This window comes from Equus caballus, chromosome 25 (genome assembly GCF_041296265.1).
Source record: "Equus caballus isolate H_3958 breed thoroughbred chromosome 25, TB-T2T, whole genome shotgun sequence".
NCBI classification, from domain to species: Eukaryota; Metazoa; Chordata; class Mammalia; order Perissodactyla; family Equidae; genus Equus; species Equus caballus.
In genome coordinates, this window is record NC_091708.1 from 19,845,332 (window position 1) to 19,867,049 (window position 21,718).

At 36.7% G+C, this 21,718-nt stretch overlaps 1 protein-coding gene across 13 annotated transcripts in view; it reads left to right on the plus strand.

Moving 5' to 3' along the window:
• Positions 1 to 21,718, plus strand: part of FKTN (fukutin) — a 70,295-nt gene that overhangs the window by 5,490 nt on the left and 43,087 nt on the right. For 8 of the 13 annotated variants that reach the window (XM_001493424.7, XM_070251246.1, XM_023629823.2 and 5 more), the window contains exons 2-4: positions 5,989 to 6,175; positions 11,782 to 11,841; positions 16,552 to 16,755. In XM_001493424.7, the coding sequence (XP_001493474.2) occupies positions 6,071 to 6,175; positions 11,782 to 11,841; positions 16,552 to 16,755 (369 nt within the window). In that variant the 5' untranslated portion in view covers positions 5,989 to 6,070. The remainder of the gene's footprint in view (positions 1 to 5,988; positions 6,176 to 11,781; positions 11,842 to 16,551; positions 16,756 to 21,718) is intronic. The other 5 variants (XM_070251249.1, XM_070251251.1, XM_070251250.1 and 2 more) reach the window with 1 other exon arrangement.

Genomic DNA, 21,718 nt, shown 5'->3' on the forward strand with positions numbered 1-21,718 from the left:
ATTTAGGGAAGATGGATAGCATCTATTGCTGCTAGGCCTTTTTTGGCTTAGAGCAGCTGAAAATGTTGATTTTTTTCGTGTCATAACTCTGAATACATTTTCGGAAACATTTTATCTTTATGTTTGCCAATCTGCTGCCTCATCTCTCTAACCCGGCCTTTGCCTAATTACATTACTCTCTTTCTTCCCGGTAGTTTAGCCTCCTGTTTTATTTTTGCAGTGCAGTGCATATTTGAACCTCATTCTGTCTGATTCATACCACCCATGCCTCCCTCTCACTCCCCAATGTCCCTGGATAAGTTGACTGTAGCAGCATTGAGGGGAGCAGGCTAGCACACGCCATCTTAGGAACATAACTTAGGTGTCAGGCTGTCATTTCTTGCCCATGGTCCTCTGATATCAAGAGAGGTGATCCAGAAGGCAGGAGTGGGAAGAAGTGGAATAAAAAATCTGGCACTTAGACGGTCTTTCAAACAGATCCTAACCCAGATGATTCTCAAAAGAGTGGTGGTGGTGGAGGATGTCAGGATAAGCCAGGTGCCAAAGTCTTTCTGCCGTTACCTTCAAACAACAAATGACACTGAAAAAGCAAGTGGGAAGCCAAAAGAATGTGGAATGCTGCTCTTGGCCGTGGAAAGAGCCTGAGAACTGTCTTAACTTCCTGTCCTGTACGTTTTTCTTTCACGTTTGTGTATGGCTTTCGTATACTACCATTTTTTTTAACCCTTTTCATATCTTGACATGTAGTGAAATTGATAATAAGGGAGGAAAGAAAGGATAAAAGAGTGTGTTTGTTCTTGGGCTGGAGGGACTACTCCTGGGCTGTAGCTACCCCAGGCCCAAAGACTGAGGGGATTGACAGCTCTGACATCCGTCACCATGGAAGGGTTCAGCTGGGAAGCAGATCCACCCATTCCTTGTTTCTTCATTGACAAATCTCAGTTCACGCACTATTATGACTCACTTCCATGTCATCTAGGACTAATTTCTGTGCTGTAATATACCACACTTAGATTAACCTTCTGATATTTGCATTAAAACTGGAAGACACTTGGGCTACTTAAACCTCATAACTACCCTTAGTGTCCCTATTACATCTTCTTTCCTTCCTGAAAACATTTGTCATCTTTTTTTCTTTACCTCCTCATTTTAAATTACTTTCTCTGCAGCATTCTTCTCTCTCCCGTTAGACATGAGATGCTCTCTCCTTTAGGAAACTTTACGTAAGTATAAGTAAGAAAATACGTTACCTATCCTCCTGAACGTTTTTATAATGATAGCTAAAATGTCATGTATAAAAAGAAATATATGCATAAATACTATTTTTATTTTGGTTCTATGCCGTATTTCTCCATGTTATTATTTTAAAGATTGGCACCTGAGCTAACATCTGTTGCCAATCTTCTTTTTATTTTTATTTTTTTTTCTTCTTTTCCCCAAAGCCCCCCAGTACATAGTTGTATATTCTAGTTGTAGGTCTTTCAGTTTGTGCTATGTGGGACGCCGCCTCAGCATGGCTTGATGAGCGGTGCCATGTCCTCACCCAGGATCCAAACTGGCGAAAGCCCGGGCCACCAAAGCGGAGCACACGAACTTAACCACTCGGCCCCGTGCCAGCCCTGCTCCATGTTATTTTTAAATGGTTATTGTTCAGGAGTTAGACCAAGTATGGGCTCTAAACTTAAAAAAATCATGTTGTTCTATTTCATACTCTGTTTTATCATAAAAGTTCCTCTAGACAGAGAACTTTCTTAAATAAAGTCTTTAAAAAATAATTTTGTGTGCTCTTGAGCATTGTGCAGTGTTTTGAAGTATACTTAGTTTACTTATTATTGCTTGATACTGATTCAGCCAGTTTTAGGCTGGTAGGGGAGAGGGTTCATGTATACTAATAACTATAATTCAAAATAGAAAGTAGTAAAAGCCTTAGTTGTCTCTCATTGTGCTCCCATGATAACCTGTACTTACTCCTTCACTGCAATTACACTATTGATGTTGCCTCTGTTTTTGTCTCTGATTGAGTCTATTACAAACTAGAACAGTGGTTCTTAATAGATGTGAGGGTAGTAAGGTATGGGGCTTTGCATTTTGAAACAAACTTCCCATGCTATTCCTCAGGTACATCACACCCTCTAGCACCATCACCATCACCATTCTCCTTTTGAAAACTCTAATACTGATCTCTAAACTCTGAGAAGATATGGAACTGTATCATCATTTTCTCTCCAGTGCTTAGTTTTCTTTTGGCTTCTGTGCCTATTAAGGTAGACAGTAAGTATTTATTCCCTGCAAGAAGGTAAACCCAGGAGTTTAATGCTGGGAGAGATCACTTCTGACTTGGAAGGGCATGAAAGACTTATAAAAGAAGGGTCACTTGAGAGGGATTTGAAAAGAGGTATAGAACTGGTTTTATGGAAATGGAGAGTGCATTTCAGACAAGAGGGAATGAGCAAAAGCAGAGGCAGGGCTGTGTGGTATGTATTCCAGGAATATTTGGGCAAAAACCGTAGACTGTGTGAAGTGCGAGAAAGCCTAGAAAATTTGCCTGAATTCAAATTGTGAATGCCCTTGAATGCCATTGTGTGGAATTTGAACTTTATCTGTAGGTGGTAGAGAACCACTGAGAAATTTTGATTGTGGTGTAACTTGATTCCTCTATCAGCAACTTGATATGTCTGTCAATGTATAGGTAAGATGATGGGTAGGTAGAAAGTAGAAACAGACTTCAGTTGAAATGAGGATATTAGGTACAGTTAGAGTCTAAATTGGAATGACAGTGAAGAAAGAAGAGATAGTTGATGCCCGAGATAATTTTAGAGGTAAACTCAACAAGCCTTGGCCTCTCTTATTTTAAGTATCACATTGTTCATTTTAAAGTGGTAACACCATTCCCAGTGAAGAGAGAGTGTTAGCCAAAATGAATGTTTTGACATGCTGATATTCCTCCTTTTGCAGTTGAATGGCCTTGGCGTTTATAGAAAATAAATAATGAGGTAAAGTTAATTGGATATCATCTTGATAATAAAAATGTAGTCAAGTGATTGACTTTGGAGGTTTCTTTCATGTAAACATTAATTGTAGATTAGAGATGTATCCAAAGAGAGAACAAGATATTCATTTGGACTTTGTTTCTGTAATGGTTTATATCGGCCTTTTTGCTTTCTTTCCCATTTATTAATTCAGATGTAGAAGGGGCTGAGCTATGGCACGCTGCAAATGCCACTTTAGATTTCATTAGGAATCAGTGTACAATACGCTGATGCCCTGTTTGATACGAGTACAAGAAACTTAGCCTCAATATTGAAAATGAAGGGTATTCTCCTTGTTATCTTGTGAGCTGCCCTTAATAGAATATTTGGTTATTTTATTTTATCAAGTTTTAGCTGACAGCAAAAAATATTACCATCATCAATGTTGTTTTATGTTGCTGCTTTTCATGGTTTTAGGAGGTAGAAAATGATCGTGATTTATTTAGTTATCTTTGTTTTATATATTATCTGTAGATCCAGTGGATTATTCGCATCACTGTTGATATCATTTCTCTTAAATAGTTTGTTGATCTTATATAATTTCTTATAGTGTTTGCTTCATATAGGCTTCAGCTCTGGAAGCTCATTTGGATTGTTTCAAAACCCCAAACCAAGATTTCTGATTTAAGATGGCAGAGTAAAGAGATTTGTGCCCGCTTCTATCTGAAATTACCCTGAAACAAAAGGACAGCGAGAGACAGAGATGTAATTACATCTTCAATGAGACTATAAGTCCTGTAACCCCAAATTTAAATATTTGAGAAGTTGTTGTCAAGTGTAAGCAGGAGGAGATTCAAAGAGGATGCTGGTAGAAGGAGATCTCAGACAGAGCTGGCAGAGCCGTGAGAGAGAGATCTGTTTACAGTGGGATCGGGATGCTTAGGAAGGCAGTGGGAGCTTCCTTGGGTTGTTGGGCAACATGAACTATCAGGAAAAGAAGACTGAATGAGAAAGCACACAGGTACACCGTCTTTGCAGGAAGCACTCTCTGGGTGAGGCAAGAAGTAATGGCTGAACAACTTTCGCTTGTTCCGACACAGTTTCCCTCTCTCTTTCTCTCTCTCTCTCTCTCTCTCTCACACACACACACACACACACAAATCTGTCGTAAACAGCTTCCTTGTATTCCAGAGGAACTACCTTCTAGTCGAGAATGCAGTCTTGTTTCTTCCTTCCACAAATAGCTGATCAGAGTGGAGTTCACATCATTCAAAGATAAATAATAATAAAAAGGAAATGAGCACAGTATCTGTGCAAAAATTCTATAAGAAGAAAGGAGAAAAGAAACGGAGAAACAAATGGCGAAGAACCCATGAGGAAACTGTATTGGCCTAACAAGTTTGATGAAATAATCACTTCTTTAAAATCATAGACAAAGGTAATTGATCCAAGAACCAGGAAGAAATAGTAAGAGAACAGTATCTGGTGAACCATAATCTGACAGAGCTCCAGAAAGAAAAATAAAATCAGAGAAATAAAAATTGCCACATTGGAAGCAAAAAGGAGAATTAAGATTATTGAAAACTCAGTAAAGGACATGACGACAGGCTTTTGAAAGTTGAACAAAGTGAAATGGGAATGAAAGGACATGCAACAAATGCTTAATTGTAGTTCTGGAAATAAGAGAATTCAACATTAGAACAGAAAAATATTCAAACATATAACTTAAGAAAACAGTCCACAAAGAAAAGAAATCTTGATTCTGCAGATTGAAAGGGCACATAATGAGAAAAAACTAATACACAGTCCTCCACATCATAACATGACCTAGTTTTAAAAAAAATGGATTTCAAGGGTAAGGAATGTATTCTTTGCTCATCTCGTTAAAAAGATCAGCTTACGTATAGAGGAGTGCAGAGGAGGGATCAGATATTGTCAAGGGAATATTTAGCATTATAGGACAATGGTACAAAGCCTATAAATCATCAGGGGAAAGAAATCGTGACCTCACAGCCAAACTGTCAGTTGACAACCATTTTTGAAGAGTGCAAGAGCTCAAGGTAAATGGTACTCAAAGTTCTCTTTGGTAAACTATGAGAAGATGAATATCAGCTATCCAGGAGATGAGCAGAGTTGATACAGCAAGAGGATTGGCAGGGAACATCATAAGAATAAGTCAAAAACAACTAAGATTTGTAGTTACAGAATACAATAGAACTATAACATAGTAGAAATAATTAATAAAGGCGGGATTGAAAGGAGAGAAGGCAGGAGGTAGTATAAATTTGCTAATTTCTTATTTTATAGCTGGAGAACAAAAGACAGAAAGCTTAGACGTCAAGTAATAGAAGTGTTAGTATATTTAAAGGAATAAGGATAAACACTTGAAGAACAAAATACAGTATGTTTAACCCAAATCAAACAGTGGAGAGGAGGTAAGAACTAGAATTATATTGAATTTCTTGTCCCTAGAAGTAGAGATGGGACCAAAGATGAAAGAACAAAAATTTTTATCATGGCGTTCTTTATTTACACTTGCCAGAAACTGAAAGCATACGTGGGATATCTATAAAAACTGATCACATCAAAAACGATAAAGAGCTCTCAGACGGATGATGTTCCTTGACCACAAGCTTTCTGCATTTCTTCCATGGAATTGTTCTCTGTAGGGTCAGCGGCAGCAGCATCGCCTGGGAACTCAGCAGAAATGCCAGTTCAGAGGCCCCACACCAGATCCACTGAAGCAGAAACTGGGGAAAAGCCCCCCAGTCTCTGTTGGTCAGTTTTTATTCATATCCCATTTATGTTTCAGTTTTTTGCAAGTGTGAAGAATGCCGTGATAAGTTTTTGTTCTTCCGTCTTTGTTCTCATACCTGATCATCTCTTTACAAAGGAAGATGGCCAGATCAAAGAATGCTCTCTAGAGCTTTCGATAACTTTTTCTTTGCTCTGTTGTTGGTTATTAGAGGTGAAAAATTAAAAATAAGTTTTGTCTCTAGAAATACCTTTTTGTTCACAGCAAACAAGATTATCTGCGCATCCAAAAAGATGAAACCAACTGGGGTACTTTCACAAGGCAACCACGTGAGCACCGCAGACTAATGAGTAGAATCAATAAGAACGTGATTTTGGCGCTGTTAACTTTGACAAGTTCTGCGTTTTTGCTGTTTCAGTTGTACTACTACAAGCACTATTTATCAGCAAAGGTAATTCTTTTTCTCCTTTCTTACCATTGGGCTTCATTTTAACTGTATATTTTCCTAGCATACTTCCCTTTTGCAGTATGTAAAATTAATCACAGTTTTTCAGATCCTTCCAGAAATATTTCTTACTGAGATTCTATTTTTATGGGGTGTGGCAAACAATTCAAAATTGCAGTTAAATGTTATTATAATACACTACATGTCAAAGTTGCCAAGTTTCAGTGATGTTTCATCTATTGAAATTTTCTCATATAGTTATGTAAAAATTATTTTTCAAAACAATCAATGATAAATCATTTTGATAAAATGTCAAAATTAGTTTAGTATGATCTTTTACATTTTAATTTACTATCTATCAGGAAAACGTAATGGTATAACTTACCTTTATTACGAATCTATAGGCATAAAGATGCAGAGACAGTGGTTTGGAAACTAATAGCTCCTGAAGATCAACACAGAATATACTTCTGTGGTCCAGATAAATTCTGAATTTGAGGAAGCATTGCTGAGTTGTGAAAAGTTGCCAAACACTCCCACTGGGGTTTATTGTAATAATAACTGCCATTATTGAGAACTGTACTAGATGCTTTCCATGCTTGATTTAACCCTAAAAACAACCCTGGGAAAAAAATAGATGTTTTTTGTTTTTATTTTTAATCTCCACTTGATGGTTGAAAGTAATCTTCAGAAATAGTTACTTCCTTCTCCCTCCGACTAAAGGGGATGATGCTTCCTTGCCCTAGTTGGGCTTGACCACAAACAAGACTTATTTTGGCTGGTGGAATGTTATAGATGTATGCAGAGACTTCAAATGGGCTCTTATAATTTGACTGCCGTTTTGTGCTCCGCTCACTTGCTAGGAGAAGAATGTGCCCTGGCTTCTTCTGGGTTCTGGCTGCCCTGAGTGAGATATATGGAGCACACCACAGCAGAGCTGCCCAGCTGACTCACAGATCTGTGAGGGAGAAAATAAATGCTTAATGCCTGTAGGATTAGCAGAGGCTTATTATGCACCATTGGTACATGAGGTTTCTAGACCTCATTTTACAGACAAGAAAACCAGAACTGTCACAGAGATGTTAGATAACTTACCCACATCAGCCACTTTGTAACACGCAGAGCTGACCGTTGTACCTAGCTCCATTCCTTCCAGACTATATTATTTTTAAAATAATTGACAAGTACCGAGGCTACCAGATATCTTGGCTGTTTATCCAGTGTAGGTCTTTGTATGGCCTCTTCAATCCTTTTCTGATTATTTTCTTGGGATTAAGTCCTCGAGTGGAATTTCTGGGTCTAATATGCACACTTTAGATTTTGTTACATATTGCAGAGTTACCTTTCATAGGTATAAGTAGTGTGCCTGATTTCCTATACCCTTTCCAAGGATGGGAATAAGCGTAACAGTAGTAGCCATAGTAATGGCATCTGTATCAGTTAGAGCTGCTTTTGACTGACTGACAGTAGCTCAAACAGAGGGTTATTTGTCTCTTACACCTTTAAGTCCAGAGCTTCTAAAATTTCCTTGACATTTTCCCTGTGTTACAATCAAGGCTGGGAGAAGAAATAGTGCATTCTAGCAGGCTTCTACTTCTGTGACATTAGCCAGCAGATTCCCATCTGTAAGCGAGTCTGGGAAGGCAAAGTTTTACTGTTAGTGTTGTTGTTATTTAGCTTTTCCAGCCTCTATAATAGAGACTGCAAAGGAGAAGGGGTTTGGGAGTGGGTGTTGGGTCAACTTACCTAGTGTCTGCCAGAGCTAACATTTTTTCATGTGCTTGTAGACTAAGCATTTTATGTACGTTTAATTCTAATAACAATAAATTGAGTCGATCCTGTTGTCCCCATTTTTCTAGAGAAAAAAACTGAGGTTTGGAGAGATTTATTAATTTGTCCAATGTCACACAATTATTAAGAGGGGAGGTAGAATTTAAGCCTGGGGAGTCTGTCCCAAAAACTGTTCTTTATATGTTTAGTTTTTTGATGTTCAAATGCTGAAAGATTGAAAAACTCCATTAGAGGTCATTTCTTTGATTGCTGGTGGGGTTAAACATCTTGCTATATGGTTATTGGTTCTTTTTATTTCTTTTTTATTTTTACTTCTTTTTGTTCCTATCCACATATTTTTTCTGGTGGTGTTGTCTTTTTCTGTAGCTGCTCTTCATAGTTTTAAGGATCTTTGTCTTTATCATGTATATTTCAAATAATTTTCCTAGTTTGTTAATTTTCTTTTAACTTTATATTCGTGATGTACCCACTTCATATGTTAGTATTTGATGTCCAGGTAGATAGATGTCAAGATCTTTCTTCCTTCGGGCATCTGGTTTTTATGTCATAAGTAACCCAAGATTGTGGAAGTATTCACCCATATTTTCATCAAATATTATTTTATGTTTAGATTTTTTAACTAAATAGAAATTATTTTAGTATGACGTATGAGTAAGGTATCTAACTTGCAGTTTTCCCCAAATGGTTAACCAGTTGTTCCAATATCACTTACTGAATTCCCCCATTAATTTAAAAATCCTTTCTTAATTATATGTATTCCTATAAATAACTGCTATCTTGATCCTTTTCCCAGGATGCAATGTAGCTTAGTTGTTAAGAGCACAAACCCCATCCTCGGATTAAACCTCTTCTGTACTGTTTATTAGCTGTGGGGTCTCGGGTAAATTACTTAACTTCTAAATGCCTCTGTTCCCCCATCTACAAAATGCAGACATAACAGTACTGTCTTCTAGACTTGTGAAGCTTAAATGAATTAATATACATAAAGCATTGGGAATAATGCACGTCCCACAGAAAGAGATCAGTAAATATGAGCTATGATTTTTATTATTCAATTTTATAATCAAAAGTAGTATCTCTTATATTGAGTCCATAGCATACAAACTTCCTTAGTAATAAGTGCCATATTCATTAAACAAAAAAGAATATTTTGAACAGAATAAAGCATAAAATAAAGTTCAGTTAACCTTATGTACTACTAAATTTGTGAAGTTTGCAGTATCTGTGATAGAGTTCTTGTTTTCTGTTTACTATTAATGAATAATGGGTAGAAATTATGACATCTCAGTTCTAAAATACCAAAGGTTATTTTTATTTTATTGAAATATATGGAAATTATGTTAAACTACTCCTAGCCAAGTAATTTTACGTTCTAAAAAATGGAATTTATAAATTTATGTATTAATTCAAAAACTTTTATTTAAAAGTCACTATTTGTTGGACCTTTTGCCAAGGTCATAGAAACAGTGAGAAACGGTTTCTTCTCCTCATATATTTATAGAGGACAGATGCTGATGGAAGTGTAGATGCTTCCTGTATGTTATTAGCATGAAAATAAGATACTATCTGTAAGGAGTACAAGTAATTTCTCTATGTCAACAGGAAAAAAAATGCTTTATTTAAAAATAATAAGGGTAGTTAAACTAATAGATGCTGAAGTACCAACTTTTACAATGTTTTCAGTTTTGTTGAGGAGAATGTTTAAACTTTTGGCTTTTTGTTAAACTTCAGGATCTCACTTATACATAGGGTTTGAACTCAAACTTCAGGGAAGTAGAGATGCATCCTCGGTATTCTAATACAGTTTCTCCTGACGTAGGAAGAGAACCCAAATTTTGTAAACTTTGTTTACTGATTGTATCTAAATTGCATTTCTCATTTGTTCAGTGAACAACATTTTGTGGAATATTCTTAAATAAAGAAAATTCACACAAATAAAAATGATTTCTAGTTCAATTAAATTTGTTTGATTTGTTAGCAGAAGAGTACAGAATAGTAGCCTTGATCAGTACTAAATTATAAGTCAGCATCATCGACATAAAACCATAATTGTAGATCATCCTTGAACTGCAAGATGATTTAGAAAGACACTTGAGATTATGTGTTAGAGCTAGGGCAAGAATGAAAAATTAGTTTTATCTTTGGTCCCAACCCACACCTAGTAGCAGTAAATGCCTGCAGTGGTAAATGTTGGGAAGGACTACAAAGCTTTTCAGCCTCTTCAGGAAAAAGTATTCCAATATCTGTCATTGGTCAGGGAAGAAGAGATTTGCTGTCTTGGAGTTTAGGAGGCCTGCTTCTATCCGTTTCTCAGGCCTCATCACAATTCCTTTTGGCCCAGCTGGTTAGACAAGTTTAGTCTTTCTCTGATCCCTTAAATGAGGTCTGAGTAATCTAGTTTTCTGTAGCACTGAAGATAAGGAACCAATATTTTATATGTATTGGGTCTGCTCAAATTCCATAGATGGGTACAGTTGACTCTTCAGATTCCCAGATGGCCAACAAGGTCTTTGAAATAAAAACTCTTGTAGTATGGTGGCCTTGAGAGCATTTTCTGTGAGTTCCAACTTTCAAGTAATTGGCTTGCAGCTCACACCACAAAGGAAAGGACATGTCTCCAGGACCCTCAAGGGGATGTTCAGTTGTTCATTGTTTCTTACTGTACCTAACAGGATAGTGTGAGTATAATTCTGTATGCCCATTCAATCTGTATTTATTTGCAGGAGTACAGAGAAAAATAGAACACAGGTTCTACTCTCAGGGAACTCATACTTCGACAGAAGTGGCAACAGCAGTAGTTCTTGAGTTTGGTGCCTAGATAATCCCCAGTTTGAATCCTCATTCAGTTGTTTGGCTTTTAGCAAGTCATTTAACTTCTTTGAGCCTCAGTTTCTTTAAGTGGGGCTAATAGCAACTTTGCTGTTTGAGAGAACGTATGTAATGCATCTAACTTAGTATCTGATGGTAGATGCTCAGAAAATTGTAGTTATTAATAGCTTACATTTTCTAGTGTTCTTAAGGTTTACGTTAGAGTTTGGTAAATAAAATCATATTCAATTATAATGTTCTTATGAACTTATAAAATACTTTGAAAGCAAGAGGAGAAAGAATGTCTGAAGGTCTAGAGACAAGAGGAAGAATGTATTTTAGAACTTATCAGATGAAAACTAGTAATGCTTTCTTTCTTCTGATTCTCTAGACCTGAATACTTTTAAAAATATTATTTAAAAAAGCCTCAACGTTTGAAATTATGATGTGTGTTAGGAAAAGTGTGGGCCCTGGAGCTGTCTGTGAAACAGAAATAATAATGCTTGCTTTGTAGGAGTGTCATGCAGGATAGAGGAGAATGCATAATTCATACGTGGAAATGTCAAACTCAGTACACTTAGGAGCTGCTCAATAAATATTACTATACTTTTTTTTATCACTTTGCCAAGGTCTACAAATATTATCCCAGTGTGTGGAGATAAGTCCAAGTTAGGGATATGGAGCTAAATGGATAAACCCTAATTCCAAAGAGATAGCAAGGAGTTAACTATTCCCTGAGAGAAATTAATTAGTTCAGAGATGTTGACCATATATACCTTATTGTTCTGTAATTTAATTAACAATACTGCAGTCTGTCAACTGTTTTCCGTCTTGGGTTGTTGTATAATTGTAGAACTCTTAGCTCATGACCATATGAAAATAGGTATTTGGATAATGCTTTTTGGATAATGATGATGAGCCTGTTATATAGTTTGAATCTCACACTTACCCTAAATGTAATGTTGCATGCTTGGCTTTGAATTTACTAAGATGTTATTATGTTAACTTTCTAGAATGGAGCCGGTTTATCAAAATCCAAAGGAAGCCAAATTGGATTTGATAGCATACAGTGGGTATGTACAATAAGCAAGAAATTCCTCAATTGCAATGTTCGTTTAGTTCGTTTCTTTATTTACTTGCCAAGTCTTTGTTGAATGATGACAATAGCAATAGCTATGCTGGTGGGGAGTGGAGGCAGGTGGTAGAGGAGGAGCAGGCCCTGTGCCAAGTGCTGTGCATGCATTATCTCATTCTGTCCTTATGGAAGCTTTAAGTTAGTACACATCGTCATCCTCAGTTCACTTGGAACACGTAAGATTAGTTGGTGAATAAGTGTCTGAGTCCACATTTTAACTGTTTGCCCCCCAAACCTCAATCACTGAGCTATGATGCTTCCTTAAATGAGTAAATATGTGAATAAGAATTGAACTATGAATAAGGGATAAAATAATGATTAGAAATAAAAATCTATTCAACACGTTTCTGTTATGAGATAAGGGAAACTAGCAATATATACAATATGTCCCTGTTTTGGTTTAAAAATTGCAGCACCTGCACATTTATAAAATATTATAAAAAATGTTACCCTTTTCTAACTAAATTTAGAATGAAAAACAATGTTAGGTTAGTAATAAAAAATTGCATTTATCCTGTTAGTATACATTTTGCATATGACTGGATCCTTCTTGTAGTTGCCCTTCAATCTTTGGCTTCTGTTTAACCAGAGACACAAAAGGCTTTAGATTAGAAGTGGACTTTCAAGTCACCGAGCAGTGATAAAGTAGTGATAATTTTAGGTCACTGCTGACACCAATTGGATTTGAACTACTGTTTAAAAGGTAAAATCTGGGATATCCTATTATCGTGCTCCTCAACTATCAAGTCTAGAAGTATCAATGTGAACTTTTAATTTATTAAAAATAGCGGATTTTGGGGCTGGCCCCATGGCATAGTGGTTAAGTTCGGCGCGCTCTGCTTTGGTGGCCCAGGTTTGTGGGTTTGGATGCAGGGTGCAAAGCTAGCACCACTTGTCAGCTGTGCTGTGGCAGCAACTCACATATAAAGCAGAGGAAGACTGGTGCAGATATTAGCTCAGGGCTAATCTTCCTCAGCAAAAGAAAAGGAAGATGGGCAGCAGATGTTAGCTCAGAGCTAATCTTCCTCAGCAAAAAAAATAGCAGATGTTTTGCCCTGTGAACTTAGGGTAGTCTGAGAGGAAAGAGAAGTGTGATACACTTGAAATTAATACTCCTCAGTCACAATTTAAAGACTCCAGCAGACTGAATAAAAAGGCACATTTTGTGTACTTCTCTCTAGCTCTGCTCTACCTCCAGCCCACTCTTAAGGAAAACATACACATAACACTTGGACCAGATTTATTGTCTTGTGTATGCAATAATTTGTTGAGATTTGAAATTCAGTATTTAACAGCTGGGAACTATACCTGTCTGAAAGTAATGGAGGTGCTCTATCATATCATATCTAAAATGTGATGATACTGACATTAATAATGTAAACTTTTCAAATTTGCCATTTATTAAAAATCTTCATATGTGCACTAAAAGAGTATGTTCAGAAAAAGTTTTAAAACTGTAATAGCTTCAATGGGATAGTAGCCTTTACTTTGTCTGGCTTAACTGGCAACATTCTGACAACATCCCCCAAACCTTTAGTATATAAAGCAGTCAATGGGGGTACAAATTCACTGATACGTTTTAAAATGGAATTTGTGTGTCATTTAAAGCTTAAAATAACAGAGAAAAGTAGAGCAGTCCCATCTTTTTCATCCAGGAAATGACCCTTGAGGTGGAAGAAAATAATGGATTTTTAAAAAAGGATTTAGGGGCCAGCCCAGTGGCGCAACAGTTAAGTTTGCATGTTCTGCTTCGGTAGCCCGGGCTTCACCAGTTCAGATTCCGGCTGCGGACCTATGCACTGCTTGTCAAGCCATGCTGTGGCAGGTGTCCCACATATAAAGTGGAGGAAGATGGGCATGGATGTTAGCTCAGGGCCAATCTTCCTCAGCAAAAAAGAGAAGGGGGGAGGATTGGCAGCAGATGTTAGCTCAGGGCTAATCTTCCTCAAAAAAAATTTTTTTTTAAATAAAAAAGGATTTACTTCCAGGGTAAATGAGCAAAAAACTAAAGAGCACCTTACTACAGTCAGTGAATTCTCTTTGTTAAATACATTGCATAGTACTAAAAAATCATTCTTTATTATATTTGTAAAATCATGGGAAAGGGAGAAATACTAAAATACTTTGTTCTAATATTTTTGAAGGAATGAAAGGTGAAGTCTGATCAGTAAGTGAGATATGAACCCTGATAAAATCCAGAATGAGTTATTAAACAAGTGACTTGAGAACGCTTAGAAAAGAAAATGGTGATTATTAGGAACTAGCTTTCACAAAGAACAAGTCCTGCCGAGCCCTTTTAGGTTCTGATAAAATTGTAATACACTGGCAGATGAATAGGCTATTACAGTCTCAGCACATCCTGTTTGCAGCAAGACGTTTTTCTTTCTTGTAAATGAAATGAATTACTGAAGGCCAGATGATAATAGCCGTGTTGATTTAGAATTAATTGGATTTAGAGTCAATTGGACAGCTGTTTCCAAGGAGCATTGATAACAACTGGGAAGGCATATTGAGAAGGCGAGTTATCGAGCCTCTCCTTGACCCTGCCCTAATCTGTATTTATATTAATAATTATAAAGAAGCCATAAATGTGTTCATCATGTTTGCATTTAACACCAAGTTGAAAGAGATTCATTCAACAAACATTTATTAAGCACCTTATATGTACTAGTGGCTGTCATCTCCTCTTTCTTCCAAGACCATTTCTTTCTCTTTTATCCTGCTAGGGTAAAGCAGAGAAAGCAGTAACCATGAAAGGAAAAAAATTTGTTAGACTATCAAAATTTAAAACTACTCATCAAAAGACAGCATTACGAAAATGAATAGACATGCCACAGACTAGAAAATATTTGCAAAACATGTACCTGATGAAAGACTGGTATCAAGGATAATCAAGAGTTCCTACAACTCAGTAATAGTTTTTTGTTCATACTCTATCAGATTGAGGAAGTATCCTCTTCCTGGTTTGCTGAGAGTTTTTAATCATGAATAGGTATTGAATTTTGTCAGATTTTTTCTGTATTGAAATTATCATGGATTTTTCCCCCCTTTATTCTGTTGATATGATGAATTTCATTGATTGATTTTCAAATGCTACCTTTCATTCCTGGGATAAACCCTACTTGGTTATGATACTTTTTTTGGGTCGTCTTCTTTAGCCCCTGGAGTTGATTTTCTGGTATCTTGTTAGGGGGTTTGCATGTATGCTCATGAGGTGGGAGATCTGTAATGTTCTTTTTGGGTGATGTCTTTGTCAGATTTAGTGGTCAGGATTACACTGGTTTCATAAAATGAGTTAGGAAGGATTCCCTCCTGCTCAGTTTTCTGGAAGAGTTTTTGTAGAATTGGTCTTATTTCTTCCGTAAATCTTTGATAGAGTTCACCAATGAACCATCTGAGTCTGGAGTTTTTGCTTGTTGTTTTGAGTCAGATATTTTGTTTTTAATAGCAAATTCAGTTTCGTTAATAGGTGTGGGGCACTTCAGATGTCCTGTTTCATCTTGTGGTAGTTTTGCTAATTGTGTTTTTTAAGAAATGTGTCCATTTCATCTAAAGTTGTTGAATTTTTTGGCGTGAACTTGTTTATTTTAACTTTTTACTTAGCTGTCTCTCCCACTGAGAGATAATAAACCCCTCTAGAGCAGAGATTATGGTATTCTTGGTGTTTGCATAATACTCTACACTAAAACAAATGATGAGAGACTGATTCCTAGCTTTACGTCATTTTTTTCTATCCTTATAATTCTTGATATCCTTTTCTATTTATTTATTATCTTTTGTATGTTTTAATAAGTTTCTTCAGATTTTGTGAATAAAAGTTTATCTTTAGTTCCGTGAAGCACCTTTTTCATGGGCATACATCCCTTTGAAACCATAATTGCTTTCATTGAAGTGGGCTTTTAAGCAATGTATATATATATATATATAATGTATGCCAGTTATTCTATTTATCTTTGCTACTCTTAGGTATTATTTACTGCTAAGTGTGATTTAGTCTGTTTCCATTCTAATTTTGAAATTTATTTTTTTCAGTAGAAGACTCTACTTATTATCCGGCAGGTTTCTATTGAAAAATATTGCTATATTATTAGAAAATCAGACTATATATGGGAATGGTTAAGCAAGCAATGTATTTTAGTTTGAGTCTTTTGCTTAGAAAGATTGTTAAGCAGAATTACAAATATGAAGAAAAGTAGCATGTACAATTGATTTTTGGTTTTGAAAAGGTTGACATGATTGATTTTTAAAAGCTGACAGATCTGGTATTTCCTCTCTCACTTTTGCTTGAAAAGATTTAGTTAATACCAGGAGAATAATTTGTAAGCCCAAAGTTTTCATCTCCGATACCACTTTCTCTACGAGGATTTTCTTTTTTGATGTACAGTTGATTAGTAGCTTACTGTTACTTTGTAATATGTTGCAAATATTATTACTATAGCATATTTTACCTTGTGTTGTAAATATTTGTTCATCTTCTTGAGAGTGGGGACCATGTATTATTTGTTTATTTTGTATAGCACAATAATAAGGATGGTATCTATTGAGTAAACACCCCATATATTCTTACAAAATCAATGAATAGAATTTTAAGAGATAGATTGTTGTATTGGTTTAGTAGAATTAAGGGAATTTTTTTCCTCTCAAACAGCGTGCAGTTAAAAAATTTATTATGCTAACATCCAGTCAAAATGTACCTGTGTTCCTTATTGATCCTTTGATTCTGGAATTGATTAATAAAAACTTTGAACAAGTCAAAAATACTTCTCATGGCTCTGCTTCAGAATGCAAGTTTCTCTGTGTTCCAAGAGACTTTACTGCATTTGCGCTGCAGTATCACCTGTGGAAGAATGAGGTAAGATGCGTTGCTTTCCGAAAATGGAATGTGGCTTTTACAAAATAGTATGGGATTAAACCAGTTTAAAATGTAAAGCATTTAAAAGTTTTCTTAAAGTGTTTTATAAATGGTATCAGGAATATTTTCAGTTATAAGTAACAGAACACAATTAATAATGGCTTAAGCAAATAGAGGATTTACTTTTCTTGGATGACAAGAGGTTAAAAGTTTGGTGGCTGTTGGTGTTAGTTCAGCTGCCCGCTGATGCCAGGGCTTGCATCACTGACGTTCTTTCTTCATCTCCCTCATCATCACAAGGTAGCTGTCACAGCTTAAAGGTGTCATATCCATGTTCAGGGCGGGAAGATGAGAGGAAGGGATGATGACACTATCCATCCTTTGAAGGAAAAGTTCTCTCAGAAGCTTCTGGTAAACTGCCTATAGTTCACCAGCCAGAACTGTATTCCTGTGTCTCCTTGTTGTGATGGAGGCTAAAGAGACAGGTATTTAGCACTTCTATCAGTGCAGGCTGGCAAGTAGGAGGGATTTGGTGATGAATGTTCAGTATCTGCCGCGTCAGGTATATGTGAGGTTGTCTCCCTAGTCTGTCGCACTGTTCTTCGCACTTTGCAAGAGCACAGTACTGGTTTGATGCTCCAATGGAGTGCTTCTGAGGTGTGTCCAAAAGTCCAAACTGATATTTTCATCCTGCTTGATGGTTACAAGGCAGAAGTCAGACAGTAGCCAAAAAAGCCCATCTCTACTAAACAGGTCAAAATTTTGCTTACTTCTTTATTTGGAATACCTCTAACTTCTCAATTTCACTGTTTGTCATTCTGAGGAGTTATTCAACTAAGAGTAGGAAAATTAGCATCAGAATAAATGAAGTCACTAGTCAGCCCCCCATGATGGATAAGCACCAGTTCTGCAGTGGGATCTGTTTTCCTTGTGTTCACCCCTGCGGGGTGGGGCTTAACACTCCAGGGTGATGGTGTGGGCTGGGAAAGCGGTGTGAACTGCGCATTTCCTTGATTGCCCCAGACTCATACGCAGGGCCTCGAGAGAATAGGCTCTGACTTTTTTCTGGCCTGTGGTTCTTTCAGGCAGTGATGCCCATGATGAAACAGATGCTGTGTATATCAAAGTGCAAGATTTTTGTTTGCTTACTTGTTTTTTTCTTTCCTCCCAATTTTATATTTTGAAAATATTTAAACTTATGGAAAAGTTAGGACAGGATATTTTAAATTTAATTTTTATTTGTAATCAAAATAATATTAGTACTAAGTTTAAAAAGCCAGATAGAAATGAAGCGCTCATAATGAAAAGGGCAGTATCTGCCTCCTCTCCCCATCCCTGTTCCCTCTCGTTCAGCCAACCACTTTCAACTCCCTCTACCCTGTTCATCTTCTCATTAATAAATTAAATGTTTATACTTTTAAAAATGTTTCTTATTTAGATTATGAATTATGAGAATTTAGCTCTTATGTCCCTTTTGGCTCATACATAAACACACACAAGCTCGTGCACATGTGCACGCACACACACACATTCTTCTCTCATCGTCATCCTAAAATGACTGTATCGTATTTTGTAGTTAAATCAGTGTTACCTTATTATGAGTAGATAGATAATCACACAGATGCTACCTAGTTTACACTGATAATATTCCTTTTCTTATACAACTCTTTTTTCTCCCTTTTTGTTCCCTAGTTTTCTGTGTATCTATCAATAATCTATCCATGAACTCTGCAACAAAAACATAAAACTCTCAGTGGGATCTAACACATCAGATAATCTCTTAGGTCCATTTTTTTCCTTGGAGACGTCCCTCCTAGAGCTCTTGGTCTTTCTGCCCTAATACAGACTGATCTGCTGGGCAGATACTGTACTGTAACTCCCCTTCACAACACTTTAGGAATTCTCTTCTGAGAAAGGGTGTATGGGAGGTTGAAACCTTGCATATCTGAAAATCTTTCTTTTTACCTTGCACATTTGATATCTAATTTGGTGTATATAATGTTAGCTCCTGCTGTGTAACAAATCACCCTAAAATTTAGTGGTTGAAACAACAGCCATTTATTTAGCTCATGGTTCTGTGACTTGGCAGTTTGCTAGGATTCAGCCGGGCAGTTCTGGTCTCGGCTAAGCTCGCTTATGCAGCTGCCAGCCAGCTAGGCACTCTGCTTCTTCTGGATGACTGGCAGATGGGGCAGTGGAGGTGCCTGGGCTGTGTGTCTTTCATCATCCAGGCTAGTCCAGGCTAGTCCAAGAAAGCAAAAGCATGCAAGATCTCTTGACATTGTTAAAATATTAAGATTTCTTATCCATGAATATGATATTTTCAGGTATCCTTTGATATTCTTTAATAGGATATTCTAATTTTTCTTACAGATTTTGTGCATCTTTAGTAAGATTTATTTCTTGCTACCTTATAGTTTTGAGTGTGTATGTGGGAGGAGGGGGCGGGGGTTAATGTGGATATTTTTCCTCACCTGTTTCCAGTTCATTATTTTAGGCGAATGAGAATGCAATTGACTTTGGTATTTTGATCTTGTTTCCCAGCAACTGTATTGAACTCTGAACTCTTAAAATAAACTCTAATAGTTTCTCCCTCTCACTCCCCTCCCGTCCCACTTTCCCTCCCTCTTTCTTTTTCTCTCCCTCTTTCTCTTTCTTTGAGTGTAGAGCATTGTGTTCTCTGACAAAAAGACATTTTGGTCTCTTCCTTTCCAAGTCTAATACTTAATTTCTTCTTCTTGTCTTATTGATTTAGGTGGGACCCTCAGGGTACTATTGAATAAAAATGTTCTTTCTTTCTGATCTTTTTATTGCTTGGATGTTAGACTTCCAGAATTGATCCTTTCATCTTATCTTTGCTCTTTAATTTTTCATCTCTTTGTCTGTTTACTTTTAAACAAAACCTTTAACAATGCCATTGATTTTTTTCATATTTTTGCTTGAGCTTTTCATATGTTTATTTTCTAAAAGCTCTGTGTACTCTGATTATTTCTTATAATAGCATTGTTGTTTCATGGATACAGTTTTATTTTTTTACTCTGCAGATTTTAGAGTTTTGGTTTTTTAAAAAAGTTTTTTGCTCCATGCTACATTTTTTTTCTAAATCCCTTCTTTGTGGCTGCTTGTTTCTTGGTATGGTTGTTTGTTTTATTTTATTTGTCTGTTTTGCATGAGACAGATTTGCTACAATGCTTGTTGATCTTTGTCTGTTCATATTTAAGAATGAGGCACTGAAAACCAACTGGAAGCCTTTCATTATGTTCAGGCCCTCATTAATTGGTGGGTTTTACTCCAGGGTAATAAGAGTATGCAGCTTCTGTCACTGGAGGGACTCCTAAATGTCAGTATCTGTAGGTCATTCCTATCGGACTATTTGATTTCCTCATAGGAAAAGCCTACAGGTTTATAAACCTTTTTTACAAGGAGTATTTTATAATGCTCCTTTGTTTTCCCAAAATGAAGTTCCTAGAAATTATGACCTACCTGCGTACATAATCCCCCAAATCAATATAATGTCTTAACTATAATATAAAGTAGAAATAAAAGGAAATGTATATTTCAGTGTGTAAATACTCAGGCATGACTGCCCTGGAAGACGTAATGAAGAAATTCAGGTCTTACACTTGTCACTAGGACCGCTGAATGTGATAGCTTCAAACATAGACTCGTGTTATGAATGATGTTGTTAGTAATGTGGTTTTCAAAAATAGTGAACAAGTTTCCAGCAACAGAAAAATAAAACTGTCTCTCCTTTAACATGGCTATTGTATTCCTGGGAAATGGAGGCTTAGATAATTATAGACAAAGTTTTCACTATATGATTATCTGATAAAACATTGAAATTATGTAGAACACAGGGTAGATTTTTGTATTTTGGCTTGTAGGATGTCTGATGTTCCTGGCTTAGGCCTTTAAATGCCAGTGTGTCCCCCTCAATCATTATGATAACCAAAAATATCTCCACAAATTTCTAAAATCTCTCTTGGGTACAGTACCACTTGCTTTGAGAACCAGTGCTTTAGAAGAAAGGGAATATGCCAAAATTGGCAGAACTGATATGATCACAGTCAGTGGGAGCAGCAGAGGGTCAGCAATACCCAGAAAAAGCACACAGGTTCATGTTTACCTTTTATACATAAGGCATCCTACAGAGCGCTTGGGCAGTCCTCCCTAAACCTTCTCCCAGGACAGAGCAGATTACATCACTAGATCTAATTACTATAGACTTCATTTGTATGTGATTTTTCTTTATTAGTACCATTACCATAAAGTGAGCGAATCATGGCCAAGGCAGCGGGGAGTGGATTTGTGCAGTACAGCCTTGACCTAGGCCTTTACTCTGATCAGAGCAGCTCCTTTGTTCTTGACTTTTTCTCTCTCACGATTCTTAGAAGGCAAGCCTTTTCATAGCTCTGCCTGTTTTGTCTGTCAGTTTTTGTCCTCTGCAACCCATGGTCTGATTCCTCTTCAAGTTCTGGCTGGCCTTTTAAATTTTTCCTGGATTTACCAACTTAGAATGCTTTTCTTTCATCCTGTCTGGTGGATTCCTTCTGTGAATTAGCCACTCTCACCCTCAATCAGTACTTTCTACCTCTTAGGTATACCAAGAAAGTAAAGGAAAAAGGGGAATCCTACAGTGGATAATTCTAACATAAGGAGAATCAAGGTGAAATTGTATTAGCTAGGGTAAGCTACATTAGTTGCTGTTAAAAACAACCCTAAAATCATATTGACTTACCACAAGGAGTAATTGTCTTTACACACAATCCAGGGTGGATTTTCTTGGTCAGGGATATTCCTGGATGACTTTCCTCGCAGTGGAGACCTAGGGTTATCGGCTGTTTCATTTGTGCGGCTTTCCCATCTTGGAGTTCTTTGCTTCCCTACATGTGAATGGAAGAGGGGAACATGGAAGAACTTATGGGATATTGTAAAGCCAGGCCCAGAGGTGGTGTGTGATGCT